The 16,574-nt window shown below is 49.2% G+C and overlaps 1 protein-coding gene across 4 annotated transcripts; it reads right to left on the bottom strand.

The window, feature by feature from the left end:
* Positions 1 to 2,487: 2,487 nt before the first annotated feature.
* LOC133359675 (aerolysin-like protein) lies at positions 2,488 to 15,384 on the bottom strand. 4 transcript variants are annotated; one of them, XM_061578184.1, is made up of 2 exons: positions 15,356 to 15,384; positions 2,488 to 4,976 (listed from the first exon to the last, which is right to left on the bottom strand). In XM_061578184.1, the coding sequence occupies exons 1-2, from the start codon at positions 15,367 to 15,369 to the stop codon at positions 4,019 to 4,021; spliced, it is 972 nt and encodes a 323-aa protein (XP_061434168.1). In that variant the 5' UTR covers positions 15,370 to 15,384; the 3' UTR covers positions 2,488 to 4,018. The 4 variants fall into 4 exon arrangements, with proteins under 4 accessions (XP_061434168.1, XP_061434167.1, XP_061434169.1 ...); XM_061578183.1 differs by lacking the exon at positions 15,356 to 15,384 and adding an exon at positions 15,273 to 15,321; XM_061578185.1 differs by lacking the exon at positions 15,356 to 15,384 and adding an exon at positions 8,134 to 8,292.
* Positions 15,385 to 16,574: the final 1,190 nt, after the last annotated feature.

Genomic DNA, 16,574 nt, shown 5'->3' with positions numbered 1-16,574 from the left:
ACCTCGGCTACCCCCAGGTAGCCTCTAGCAGGCTGTAGGGGCAAGTGCTGTCAGTAGCACCTACACACAGACAAAGATCCCCCGTGTAGCCTCGAGCAGGGCTAAAGGGGCAAGTGCTGTTACACACAGACAAAGATCCCCCGTGTAGCCTCTAGCAGGCTGTAGGGGCAAGTGCTGTTAGTAGCAGCATCACCTATGAAGGCTACTGGCACTGGCTACACACAGAGGGGTGGTGTGGCCAGCACCACCACGCCCGGCCGCCTTTGTCTCACCCCCAGTGCTAGCGATGTTCACTACACCATCACCACTACACCACCACCGCTACTACACCACCACTACACCACCACCGCTACACCATCACACCACCACAACCACTACACCACCGCTACACCACCACCGCTACACCACTACACCACCACAACCACTACACCACCGCTACACCACCACTGCTACACCACCACTACACCACCGCTACACCACCACCCTCGACGCGAGTGCGTGCGCGTCTGCCTTGCCATAAAAAACGACGACGACGATGGTGTCCGTCTGCTTCTGTTGTGTGACGAGCGAGCACCCTGCTCCCCCACCTGGGGTGCATCACTGCACTACACTATACACTACATTATACACTATACAATACACTACTATACACTACACTATACACTACTATACACTACACTATACACTACTATACACTACATTATAGACTACTATACATTACACTATACACTACACTACACACTACATTACTATACATTACACTATACACTACACTATACACTACATTATACACTATACACTACACCACATTATACACTACTATACACTACACTACTATACACTACTATATACACTACACTATACACTACATTATACACTACACTACATTATACACACTATACACTACACTATACACTGCACTATACACTACACTACTATACACTACATTATACACTACACTATACACTACTATACACTACACTATACACTATACACTATACACTACTATACACTACATTATACACTACATTATACACTATACACTACACTACATTATACACTACTATATACTACACCACTATAGACTACACCACTATACACCACTACATTATACACTACTATATACTACACCACTATACACTACACTATACACCACTACATTATACACTACACCACTATACACTACGATACACTACACTATGCACTACACATTACACTACACACACATTATTCTACACTACTATACACTACACTACTATACACTAAACTATACTGTACACTACACTATATTATACACTACTATATACTACACCACTATAGACTACACCACTATACACCACTACATTATACACTACTATACACTACACTACTATACACTAAACTATACTGTACACTACACTATACATTACTGTACACTACACTACTAAAAAGACACCCATATGTATGTGTGTCTAATCCCTCACACACACAAAGACACAGTATATAAATTGTCGTAAAGAAACGCTGCGGTGGTTACAAACGCCATGAAGGGAATGGCCAATCTAGGTTGGCCCTCCCCCCACGGCACCGCCCACCACAGCGTTACCGTCCGGCACCACGAGGAGGTAGGGGGTTGTTTTGGCGGACACACACATCGGTAGATACACACACAGGTAGATACACACACCGGTAGATACACACAGGTAGATACACACACAGGTAGATACACACACAGTCACACAAACACAGAGACACAACAACAACAATCGCCATTCGTCACTAAGTGGCAGTGACATCACCACGACGCTTGTGCCAGGCCATGTGCACCTTGAGGCCACGTGAAGTGTCGAACGCCCGCTGGCAGGAGGTCACTGCTACACCACCACTCCACCACCATTACACCACCACTACACCACCGCCACACCACCAACACCACTACCACGACACCACCACCACTACACCACCACATCACCACTACATCACCACACCACCACCACCATTACACCACCACTACACCACCACACCACCACCACTACACCATCACCACTACCACGACACCACCACCACTACGCCACCACCACCACTACACCACCACCCCTACACCACCACCACCACTACACCACCATTACACCACCACCCCCACTGTCCTTGCTCTCTTGTCGTCACGCTAAGATCAAGTTCAGGTCACGTGACCGCGTCGACGTCATTAGAGCCCCGCCCACCGCCCGACGCAGCCAATCGGTGAGCTTCGGTGTCACGGGAACGGAGCTCAGTTCGTGACGAGTCCAGCACTTTTCGATTTAAAGCTTTCGTGACTGCAGCATGACATTTTTTCTTCTCATGGCCACCAACTCGTCGCGACCGAGAGTCCCGGCTTAACCGAGTCCGGACTCTAACCCAGGTGGTGGGTTTTTTTTGGGTTTTCGGACGATGCCACCCCTCACCACAGAGCAACCGCAGTTCCCGCGTTCTTTTTCAAAGACATTTTATTTTATTTCTCACCCTGCACAGCCATCCCGTAGCACCGATGATTCACGTGCAGTGAAACGCGCGCGCGACCCCCTTTCTGCTTGCATGCACTTTACCACGATTCAAAGAGCACGCGACTCATAACTGAATTGGTGGCGACGGACGCGATAAGAGGGGGGGAGGATCCCCCCCCCAACTCGTTTTGGACGTCAACGTCGGAGGAGCTGTCGCCAATTTGAGGCCACCACCTTCCTCCTGATTTACGCTTCGCGGTGTGAAGTTGAAGGCAAGTCCACGCACACACACACGCACACACTCGTACGCACGCGCACACACACGCACACACTTGCACACACACGCACACACACTCGCACACACGCGCACACACACGCGCACACACACGCGCGCACACTCGCACACACGCACACACTCGCACACACACACACGCGCACACACACTCACACACACACACACGTGCGTGTCTGCGTGGACTTGCCGATGACCAGTACCAGCGGTGTCAAGATCGACCTCTGTGGAGGAGGAGCCTCGTGAAGGAGGCTGCTGCTACTGGGCAGTGCCAGGCTAGGTGCACGTTGAGGCTACTGGACAGTTGGAGGCAGTCGCCCCTTCAGCAACAACAACGGAGGGCGGAGGAGCGACGCTCACAACAACGAGCAGAGCGCCGGGCGGATAAAATGCAGTAAGTTGGCACAGTAGCCCCCCTACAGCCAGTGATGCATCTACCGGTCATCTCAGTTGGTACCACCAATGGCAGCTGCTGGGTCTGCCCCGTGACCTCCTGCCAGCGGGCGTTCGACACTTCACGTGGCCTCAAGGTGCACATAGCCTGGCACAAGCGTCGTGGTGACGTCACCGCCGCTTGGTGGCGAATGGCGGTCGTCGTCGTCATTGTTTGTGTGTTCGGGCGTTTCAGTAAAATGGCCGTCCAAACGCACGTGATTCATTTGGTCAATTACGTGGGTGAACATCCTATAGTTTTTGCATCTCTATTATTTAGTTTGGTGCCATTCGTACGTTGGTGGTGTTGGTGGGGGCGGTGGCAGTGGTGGTGGTGGTGGCGGGAGTGGTGGTAGTGGTGGTGGTGGGGGCGATGGCAGTGGCAGTGGTGGTGGTGGCAGTGGTGGTGGTGGCCGTCGCTCTCCGATTTCGGTCGAACGTCTCCCCCCCCTCCTTTGAGGGGACCGGGTCCACCTGATTGATTCTGCGCTTGACTCTGTGCTGGCAGTGCAGACTCTATCGGCCATCGTCGTCATCAACGTGCGTCGTCATAGTCACTTTTCTTCTTTCTATTCCTCTCCCTCGTCGTTTTCGCTTTTGCCGCGGGGGAATTTTCCTCGGCTCCTCCTCCTCCGGCAGCCCATCGAACAAATTACCCTCCCTCAGCACCGTTTTTTTGCGATGCTCGGCCTCCGCAGGGAACAGGTAGGCGGCGGCGTTGGCATGCGGCGGCGGCGCCGCTGGCAAAGCGCAGAAGTAGCACGGAAGAAGCGCGAAAGAAGCGTGGAAGAAGCTCGGAGGCCCTCGCGAGGGGGGCGGGTGCCGGCCCTCGTCACTTTTCCCGCGTTTCGGCCGTCGCCTTGGTGTAGGCGAGGCCCTTGTAGACCCCCTCCATGGGGACGTCGAAGGTGGCGCCGTTCAACAGGGTCATGCGCACCGTGCCCTTGTAGGGGAGGTCGATTTCCGCGCGGCCGATGTTGATGTCGATGGACACCGTCTTGCCCGGGGGCACGGTGACGTCGAACGAGAGGAGCTCTGTCTTCGACTCGGAGTTCGCGACGCTGCGGGTGCTCTCGGTGCCCACCGTGAAGCTGAAGCCGCTCTCCACCTCGACGACGTCGGGGATGCCGGCCTTGACGCTGATGCTGACGGTCGCCTCGAGCTTGTTCGCGATCGACCACGACGAGGTCTTGGTCAGCGTCTTGGAGGTCTCCACCTTGTAGGTTTGCGGGACGGAGCCCCGGTTCTTGTAGCTGATGGACTTGATCTCCTCCATCTGGACCTTCGGGAGCTCCCGGTGCAGCGTCGGGTACGTCACGTTGATCATCTCGGACCGCTTCACCGAATTGATGAACACGAAGCCCATGCAGTCGATGTCTGAGCCGCCCTTGCCCAGAATCCCGAGGCAGATCCCCGATCCGACGTCGACGGGGTACTCCGTCTTCAGCCCCCAGTCGGTCATCTTCACGAAGAATTCCCGCCCCTTGCTGGTCTTGAATTTGATGGCGCCCAGGCGCGTCCCGGCGCCGTTGCCCCACAGTGACAGCGACGAGAAGAGCTCGCCGGGCTGGAAGACGAACTCGCTGTGGGATCCCGACGGGCTGCCATACTGCGCGGAGGTTCCGTTGGTCAGCCAGGCCTTCACGCACTTCACCTGCCACCCGCCCACCCACACCCAGATCTTCTCAAGCGTCGCCCCGTTGTTCCTGCCGTCGAAGCTGAAGTCGGTGCCGCCTTGTCCTCCGCACGTGTGTATGGCCAGTGGGTACGGCATTCTCTCCTCTCTCGACCTGCTCGGCGCAAGACGCACGCACGCGCGCGAACATCGCGACGGTCACCCGCAAGCTCTGCGTCAATCTACGCGCGCAATGTCGCTTGATAGACAGATTCGCTTTAGCCGACGTCGTTATGGCGATTCCCAAAAAAGGAACAGACATTGGGTCAGATAATTAACGACCGGTAAAATAGGTGGCGACGAAAAAAAAGTTCAAGTCTCAAAGACGGAAAGGTTTGAGCATTGACGAGCATCGCCGTTTTGAGGTCGAGAGAGCCCTCGTCCACGAGAATTACAGCTCCGTTTAACGCGCAGAAGGCTTTTGTGACCAACGTCATCCATAATGGAGTTTTTTTTTGGGTTAGATAGCCACGTGTAACCCCGCCACCACCGACACAGCCAACCGGTAGGGGTTTGTCATGCAAACAGAGCGTGGCCAATTCGTTACTGGTGTAGAGGAGAGATGTACGCGGTGCGGGCAGTTAAGCGGGTGCAACTGAGAACGAACAGGTGTGTGCGCGTTGCGACACGAGGTTTGCACCGACAAACCACCGGTAACTATGGGGATAAGCGGGTGCAAACGAGGGCGAGCAGGTGGGCACGTTGAGGCAGGAGGTTGGCGTCGGGGAGACGGGAGATGGTGGGGGTGATGATAAGGGACAGATGGGTGAGCGGGTATGAGGCAACGGTAGGTGAGTGCAGCGGTGGAGTTCTAAGAGTCGCTGAGTGCGGAGTTTCTGTGTGCAGAGTCACTGATGGGTGGGGTGGGTGGTAGGTGGGGTAGGTGGTTGGTGGGTGGTAGGTGGGGTGGGTGGGGTGTGGTGGGTGAGGTGGAGTAGGTGGGGTGGAGTGGGTGGGGTGGGAGGAGTGGGTGGGGTGGGGTGGAAGGAGTTGGTCGGGTGGGTGGGGTCGGGTGGGGTGGGTGGTGTGGGTGGGTGGCGTGGGTGGTAGTAGCTACTACATTATGTAGTATGTAGTAGCTACTACTGTAGGCGCAGCTTTCTTATACCAAAAAATAAGCGACGCCTTAACTTGCGGGAGCAATAAGTCTGCCGCGTGTTTGAGGTGTCTTCAATCAAAACTCTTTATTTATTTATTAGTTGCACAAAAACGAGCGATGTCTAAAGTTGATATCTTCGCCTGTCCACGCGCTGCCGTGTCACGCTGCCGTGTCACGTTCAAGGACTGTGTCCACTCGCTACCTGCCCAACTCTTCCCACAACTTCTCATTTATACTGTGAGACCGGAAGTGACGTCACGGGTTCAACCAACGGAGCGTCCAACCACAGGGGAGGGGGGGGGGGGGTTTCTAAATAGTTGGAATATTCCAAATCAAATATAAGCAGTCTGTCAACAAATGTATGACGGATGTACATGAAATGTATACACAGAAATAATACATTAACTTTTTGTCTTATGGTTATTACAGCTACTACTTGTGTAGCTACTACACATGTAGCTACTACACGTGTAGCTACTACTTATGTAGCTACTACATATGTAGTAGCTACATATGTAGTAGCTACTACATATGTAGTAGCTACTACATAAGTAGTAGCTACTACATATGTAGTATGTAGTAGCTACTACATATGTTGTAGCAACGGGCTCCGCACGTTCAAGGGCCCCACGCTAAACGCTTTCAAACTATCAATTCCGGTTCAGTGATTCTGCACTTGCTCTACTACTATAGTACTACACCGCCTTCAATTTTTACGAACTACTGGGGGTGTTTAAGGTTAGCGATTTGTCGTATAATCTGGCTGTAGAGCAAATGAAACAATACAATTACTTCACCGTGCAAGTTAAACAATTTGTGTCTTAATATTTAAGTGTTTTATTTTAATTTTATTTAGGGCCCCTTTATAGCAACAAATGCTACACTTAGCTTCATCCGGTACTCTAAGACACCCAAAGACTGCAATGCTGCAACAATGTGCACAGCATCGACACAGCGGTGCAAATCGCGACGCCGTTATGAGCATGGACTTAAATGTAATTCGTTTATATCAAGAACAATAATTCGAACATTTACTTTGGCGATTTCAATCGCGATAATCACTCATCACTCACAACTCACCACTCACAACTAACCACTCACCTCTCACACTCACCACTCACACAACTCACCACTCACACAACTCACCACTCACTACTCACACTCACCACTCTAACAACTCACCACTCACGACTCACACTCACCTCGCACACTCAACACTCACACTCACCACTCACCACTCTCACAACTCACCACTCACGACTCACACTCACACTCACCACACACTCACTCACTACTCTCCCGTTCACACTCAACACTCAGAACTCACCACTCAGGAACTCACCACTCTCACCACTCACACCACTCAGAACTCACCACTCATCTTCACTACTCACACTCACTACTGAGACTCACAACTCACACAACTCACCTCTCACAATCACCACTCACAATCACTCACAACTCACCACTCACTTCTCACACTCACCACTCACAACTCACTTCTCACACTCACCACTCACAACTCACCACTCACAACTCACCACTCACTTCTCACACTCACAACTCACCACTCACAACTCATCACTCACACTCACCACTCACAACTCACTTCTCACACTCACCACTCACAACTCACCACTCACAACTCACTTCTCACACTCACCACTCACAACTACCACTCACAAATCATGTCACCTCTCATCACTCACCACACACTCCCTCACTACTCACCTGCTCACACTCACAATGACCACTCACACTCAACACTCACACCACTCACCTCTCACAACTCACTACTCACCTCTCACAACTCACCTCACCACTCACCACTCTCCCTCACCACTCACCTCTCACACTCACTACTCACACAACTCACCACTCACTACTCACACTCACAACTCACCACTCACAACTCACCACTCAGAACTCGCCACTCAACACTCACCTCTCACAACTCAACACTCACCACTCACAACCCCTCCACTCACCTCTCACACTCACCACTCACAAATCACCACTCAGAACTCGACACTCAACACTCACCTCTCACAACTCAACACTCACCACTCACAACTCACCACTCACCTCTCACACTCACCACTCACAACTCACCACTCAGAACTCGACACTCACAACTCACCTCTCACACTCACCACTCTCGCTCACCACTCACCACAAGGGGCTTAACTCTTGACAGAGAATCGATGTCACTCTCCAATCTTCCTCCCTCCTCTCGCTGGTACTTCTCGCACTTTTATAGCCACCGACCCACGTGGCCACGTGGTCAACCGACCCACGTGGGCCACGTGGTCAACCGACGCACGTGGCCCACCGGCGCGTGCCCCCCCCCCCCCATGACTTCAGAACAGGTGTTAGTTCTTTCTTTTTTATTTCTTAAAAAATTTCTTTCCTTCTTTTAATTAAATATTTTGACTTCGTTCGATTTTTTTTCTTTCTGTTTTCCCGTCTTTTTTCTTTCTTTAAATTCTCTTCTTTAAAATTTTCACGTTGTTTAGTTTTCTTAAGTTTTTTCTTCATTTCTATTTTTCTTTTTGTCTTTCTTTCTTTCGTTACTTTAAGGTTTTTTAGTTGACTTAATTTTTTTCCTTCTTTTATTTTTCCTTCTTTTCCTTAAATATTTTGATTTCGTTAGATTTCATTTTTGTTTCTATTCAGCTTTCTTTTCTTCTTTCTTCTTTCTTTTCTTCTTAAAAAAATAACGTTTTGTTAGTTTCTTTCTTTTTTATTTCCTTCTTGTCATATAGTGTAGTAGTGTATAGTGTAGTGTCTGGTGTAGTGTATAGTGTAATGTATAGTGTAGTGAATAGTGTAGTAGTGTATAGTGTAGTGTATAGTAGTGTAGTGTATAGTATAGTGTCTGGTGTAGTATACTAATACAGCACACACCAGTGTGCTGTATTAGTATACTACACTTTACACTCCACTACTATACACTACACTATACACTACACGATACACTACACTACACACTACACTACTATACACTACACTACACACTAGTGCTGTAATATTGACGAATTGGCACGTTCTGTTTACGTGACACAACCCTTACTAGTTGGCTGTGTTGGGTGGTGGCGAGTTGTAACGACACAACATTTACACATTCACGCGGTGGATCTAACCTAAAAAAAACCTCTATCATGGAAGTCAACGCAAATGAGGCAAACAGCGGAGACAGAATGCGAGAGTCAGCGCGTTCAAGGTGAATTAGTGTCCATCGAGGCTTCGGGCAAAAGAGAATTATTAAGTTTGGGACACGTTGACCGATAATAGTGGACGGAGTTTAATTTACAAATAAAAATTCAAGGATGAATAATCATGAGCGTCGCCACGCTGAGTGAAAAGGCTGAGAGGCGATGTTGTGGGCTGGGCATCACGGGCACTGCCCAAAGACTTCGTCGTGTCAACTTGCCGGCCACAGACTCACCCACACAGAGACCCATAGACTCACCACACAGAGACCCATAGACTCACCACACAGAGACCCATAGACTCACCACACAGAGACCCATAAACTCACAACACAGAGACCCATAGACTCACCACACAGAGACCCACAGACTTGCCACACAGAGAGACATAGACTCACCACACAGAGACCCGTAGACTCACCACACAGAGACCCATAGACTCGCCACACAGAGAGCCACAGACTCACCACGCAGAGACCCATAGACTCCCCACACAGAGAGACATACAGACTCACCCACACAAAGAGATCCACAGACTCATCACACAGAGACCCATAGACTCACCACACAGAGAGACTACAGACTCACCCACACAGAGAGATCCATAGACTCGCCACGCAGAGACCCACAGACTCACCACGCAGAGACCCACAGACTCACCCACACAGAGATCCACTGACTCGCCACACAGAGACCCACAGACTCACCACGCAGAGACGCACAGACTCACCACGCAGAGACCCACAGACTCACCCACACAGAGATCCACTGACTCGCCGCACAGAGACCCATAGACTTACCACACAGAGAGACCTACAAACTCACCCACACAGAGAGATCCATAGACTCGCCACGCAGAGACCCATAGACTCACCACACAGAGACCCACAGACTCACCACGCAGAGACCCACAAACTCATCACACAGAGACCCAAAGACTCACCACACAAAGAGATCAACAGAATCATCACACAGAGACCCATAGACTCACCACACAGAGAGACTACAGACTCACCCACACAGAGAGATCCATAGACTCGCCACGCAGAGACACATAGACTCACCACACAGAGACCCACAGACTCACCACGCAGAGACCCACAAACTCACCACACAGAGACCCAAAGACTCACCACACAGAGACCCATAGACTTACCACACAGAGAGACCTACAAACTCACCCACACAGAGACCCACAGACTCAGCACACAGAGATCCACAGACTCACCCACACAGAAAGATCCACAGACTTACAACACAGAGACCCATAGACTCACCACACAGAGAGACCTACAGACTCACCACACAGAGACCCACAGACTCACCACACAGAGACCCACAGACTCACCACGCAGAGACCCACAAACTCACCACACAGAGACCCAAAGACTCACCACACAGAGACCCATAGACTTACCACACAGAGAGACCTACAAACTCACCCACACAGAGACCCACAGACTCAGCACACAGAGATCCACAGACTCACCCACACAGAAAGATCCACAGACTTACAACACAGAGACCCATAGACTCACCACACAGAGAGACCTACAGACTCACCACACAGAGACCCACAGACTCACCACATAGAGACCCACAGACTCACCCACACAGAGAGATCCATAAACTCACCACACAAAGACCCACAGAGTCACCACACAGAGACCCACAGACTAATTACACAGAGACCCACAGACTCACCACACAGAGACCCACAGACTCAGCACACAGAGACCCACAGATTCACCCACACGGAGAGATCCACAGACTTACAACACAGAGACCCATAGACTCACCACACAGAGAGACTTACAGACTCACCACACAGAGACCCACAGACTCACCACATAGAGACGCACAGACTCACCACACAGAGACCCACAGACGCACCACACAGAGACCCATAGACTCATCACACAGCGACCCATAGACTCATCACACAGAGACCCATAGACTCACCACACAGCGACCCATAGACTCATTACACAGAGACCCATATACTCATTACACAGAGACCCATATACTCATTACACAGAGACCCATAGACTCCTCACACAGAGACCCATAGACGCATTACACAGAGACCCACAGACTCACCACACAGAGACCCATAGACTCGCCACACAGAGACCCATAGACTCGCCACACAGAAACCCATAGACTCACCCTACAGAGACCCATAGACACACCACACAGATACCCATAGACTCACTACACAGAGACCCATAGACTCACCACCCAGAAACCCATAGACTCACCACGCAGAGACCCATAGACTCACCACACAGAGACCCATAGACTCACCACACAGAGACCCACAGACTCACTACACAGAGACCCACAGACTCACCACACAGATACCCACAGACTCACCACACAGATACCCATAGACTCACCACACAGAGTGACCCATAGACTCACCACGCAGAAACCCATAGACTCACCACGCAGAGACTCATAGACTCACCACACAGATACCCACAGACTCACCACACAGAGACCCACAGACTCACCTCATAGAGACCCATAGACTCACCACACAGAGACCCACAGACTCACCACACAGAGACCCATAGACTCACCACACAGAGACCCATAGACTAACCTCATAGAGACCCATAGACTCACTTATCTCTGTCAACCCACACGGTTCACCCCGTGTTTATGTACAGAGTGTTGAGACCCACACAGCGTTCAGCCGTTTCAATGCAGGCTTTGTAGGATGAACGTTGAGGTTCACAAGGGGTACACGATGACCAATACGGTCTGAATGGGTCTGTAATAATGTAGGGTACTGATAAGGGGTTGACAGGTATGTAGTGGTGTAGTGTATAGTGACGTGCATAGTGTAGTGTATAGTAGTGTAGTGAACAGTGTAGTGTGTAGTGTAGTGTATAGTAGTATAGTGTAGTGTGTAGTGTATAGCTGTATAGTGTAGTGTGTAGTGTCGTGTATAGTGTAGTGTAGAGTGTAGTGTATAGTAGTATAGTGTAGTGTATAGTGTTGTGTATAGTAGCATAATGTAGTGTATAGTGTAGGGTATCGTGTAGTACATAGTGTAGTGTATAGTAGTATAGTGTATAGTGTAGTGTATAGTGTGTAATGTAGTGTGTAGTGTATAGTGTAGTGTATGGTGTAGTGTATAGTGTAATGTATAGTGTAGTGTGCAATGTAGTGTGTAGTGTATAGTGTAGTGTAGTGCATAGGATGTCAAGGGGTTGACCGGGTATGGCAATCGCCCGGAACATTGATGGCAGACAAGTCGGGGGAGACATCGTGACACAAATTCCTCACAAATCTCGTGGTGGTTCACTCAGCTGCGGGACTCCGAGTGCTCGCGGCATCTGAACTCTGGTCACCTGAAACTTTCAGGTCGTTAAAGCGGCATCCCCCACGCCATGCGATTAGCGAGCGTCCTCACGCCCACCCACGCCTCGCGTTCCCTGTCAAGCCCTTGTTGATGCCCTGGCTTATTACAGGCCAATGGAGACGCTGCTGGTCACACCGTGATACTTGTGAATCTTAACGTTTATTCTGTACGCTGCACGATACACTACACTATAAACTACACTATACTATACACTACACAATACACTACACTACGAAACAATACACTATACGCTACACTATACACTACACTATACACTACACTAAACACTACACTATACACTACACTATACACTACACTACGAAACAATACACTATACACTACACTATACACTACTATACACTACACTGCTATACACTACACTATACACTACACTATACACTACACTATACACTATACACTACACTATACACTACACTATACACTACACTACTAGCTGTCAACACCTCATCAGTACTCTACCTTATTACCAATTCACATCTTATTGGTGCACCTTGTAAATCTCAACGTTCATCCTATAGAGTACTCTATACACTACACTCATATACAATACACTATACACTACACTATACACTACAGTCATATACACTACACAATACACTACACTATACACTACTATATACACTACACTATACACTACAGTCATATACACTACACAATACATTACACTATACACTACACTATACATTACACTATACACTACACTCATATACACTACACTATACACTACTATATACACTACTATATACACTACACTATACACTACACAATACACTACACTATACACTACTATATACACTACACTATACACTACTGTCATATACACTACACAATACATTACACTATACACTACACTCATATACACTACACTATACACTACACTACTATACACTACACTATAAACTACACTATACACTATACTAAACTATACACTACACTATAAACTACTCTATACACTACACTATACACTATACATTACACTATACACTACACGGAAACCTTATTAAGACGCCGAAAGTCCACACAAAACCGGAGGTTGCCGTCCTTTTTCTCCACCAAAACCACCGGGGCGCCCCACGGGCTCGTGGACGGGGAAATAATATCCGCAGCCAACATGTCATCGGCAGCCCCATACGATGCGGGTTCAAGCGAATGGGGCTGGCATCCCCCGTGTCTACGTGATGGGACAACAAGGACGTCCGACCCAAGTCGAAATCGTCCCTGCTGAACACATCCGAAAGTCCCTTAGTCGGGCTTCGGGGGCGATGGAGGCTGCCAGGTTGAATATATACTCTTAGGTTTTTTCGGTAAAGTAACGGAGGTAAAAAATGGAAATAAAATAATAATAAATGAAAATAAATAAATTAAATCACGACGTTTCGGAAGCAACACAAGCCTCCGGCAGTTCTACCTAATGACGGAGGCTTGTGTTGCCTCCGAAACGTCTAGATTTATTATTTTATTTCTGTTATTATTTCTATTAGTTTATTCTTTATTATTATTTTTCCCCTACGTTACTTTACCGAAAAAACCTAAGAGTATGAATCCTTGCAGTCACGAAAGCTTCAAATCCAGGTTGAATACCTCTAAGACCCAGGCTCGGGATGAGCGTTGTGCACTGAGGTCAAAAGCGGACATGCCGTGGTCGGTTGGGGATGCGGTGTGTGGCTTCATTGCCCGTTGGCACCTCTCCCAAGCTCCACTAACCATGGCAGGGGCCCATGACAATTGTTGAGGTTTTGCCTCCTCGGGGTGTCCGCGTTCGTCACGGTCGCCGGCGTTGGTTCGTTCACCTGTCGCGATTGAAACCGAGATTTGAAGCTTTCGTGACTGCAAAGATTCATACTCTTAGGTTTTTTCGGTAAAGTCACGTAGGTAAAAAATAATAATAAAATAAAAATAAATGAAAATAAATCAATTAAATCACGACGTTTCGGAGGCAACACAAGTCTCCGTCTTCAGGTGGGACCGTCACAGCTAAATTTACTGTATCAAGTGAGGAGAAATCCAAGAGACAAGATCTTAAATACAAGTTAACGGGAGGGACTGGAACGGTGGGGGAGGGCTAGAAGGTAGGGTACAATTGGAGAACCTCAACCAGGTTACTTGATACAGTGACTCTTTGTCTGTCCACTTGTGACTCTTTGGCTCCCCCTTGTGACTATTTGGATGCTATTGTATATATAGATTTTTTTAAATATGATAAAATATTAAAATACACATTTTTTATTTAATATTTTTTCATACATTGAATTCTTATCAAATGATTATAAGAACATCAATGATCAGATTTGCAAGATTATGCGATTAAAAGGTAAAAAACAGCTACTATTAAAAAATTAGAGTATTAATACAAGCATATGGGTTCACAAATAGAATGCTTATTTAATGGTTCCAGGAACATCAGGGCTCCATACTCTTTGGTTCTTTCGGTAAAGTCACGTAGGTTTCAAATAAATTAAACTAAATCACGACGTTTCGGGCGCAACACAAGCGTCCGTCATCAAGTTGGGACAACCACAGCAAGAAACAATTGTTGAAGTGGGCAAATGGGCTGCTGTAACAGGAGGCTATGCAGGTTAGAGAAGGGGCAGGAGCAAGGGGGGAGATATAGAGACGGGGGGGGGGGGGGGTGCTGAAGTGAGCAGGGCTGGGAATCAACTATCGAATAAGCAAGATTAAGCGATCAAAACAAAAAATAGCTACTACCTCAACGATAGCATTCATCTCGATTCCGTGGCTTTGTGCATCAGGGTCGGCGATCGCGATCCACGCTCCACCACCGCACGAACCTGGCACCCGCCATCTGTGTGGTCACGAGGCGTCTTCAGTCTTCTGTTTTCTCTGCGTCCGCAAATACCTCACATCCCACGGGGGGGGGGGGGGGGGGGGCGTCGATCAGTAGACTCGGTCCGCCGACTGATAACTACAATTTTGGGTGCTGTTCATTTCGAATGTTTAGATCATGTGGTTGATTACTTATGACACCTCATGGCCCAACATCCTCCACTCATCTCTGTGCAACGAGATGCATCCAGCGGGCCAGCCTGAGTTCATTCTCGGTTCTTGTTCTGCAAACCTCCTGGCACCTGATGCGATAACCCTCCATAAAATGCCCTCCCACCAGAGGTCACCTTACGAATTGTGTGGGCACAGACCCACTTAATTGCCTCTCGGAGTGCATATTGTTTGTGTGTTTTTGTGTATGTGTCTGTGTGTTGTTGGGAGTGGTAGTGTAGCGGTTAGCACGTTGCGCTTCGAACCAGGTGACCCGAGTTCGATTCCCGCTCACGGCCAATACCCAGTGACGATTATCTGAACCGGTCATGGGCCTTCCCTAGGTCGACTCAGCCTCAAATGAGTACCTGGTGCGGTGGGTAAACATCGCCACTGGGGAGACAAAGGTGGCCGGGCGTGGTGTTGGCCACCCACATCCTCGTGTGCCGTGCCGGCCTTCATAGGTGCTGTTCGCTAGCAGCACTTGCCCCTACAGTCTGTTAAGGTTACACGGGGGATCTTTATGGTCATAGTGGGAAGGCCTTCAGCTCTCTGGGTGTTCACGTACAGGTTCATCCCTCACCCCTACGGAGCCCGGCTCGGCGCGTTAGAGTCCCACTCGCAACCAACTAAGAATTTATGGATCGTTTCATTCATTTTCTAAGGACGCATTAAGGTCCGAATCTTCTGCCGACGTTTGAACGCGCGGTGCATCGAGAGGGAGCGATGTCAGCCCGACTTCATCTCCGGTTCTGGCTCTGCAGACCTCCTGGTGCCTGTCGCTGTAACCCTGATAAAATTACCCTCCCACCTTGACGCCCCCAACATTCATCTGGTCGGTTTTTAGTGGCCCGGAGCCAATGATTGCCACCTCGGCCACACTCCCCCCCCACCTCCCTTCCTCCAGAGGTTATCTCAATGCTCGTGTGGATGCAATTGAGAACAATTACCCTTTGGAATGTCTTTTGACTCTTTGTAGCCTGGTTTACTCAGTTAGATTCTTCGGATCCTCTG

The sequence above is a fragment of the Lethenteron reissneri genome, chromosome 65 (genome assembly GCF_015708825.2).
Source record: "Lethenteron reissneri isolate LAM-NWPU_2019-01 chromosome 65, ASM1570882v1, whole genome shotgun sequence".
Lineage (NCBI taxonomy): Eukaryota > Metazoa > Chordata > Hyperoartia > Petromyzontiformes > Petromyzontidae > Lethenteron > Lethenteron reissneri.
This window is presented reverse-complemented; position numbering and strand designations above follow the sequence as displayed.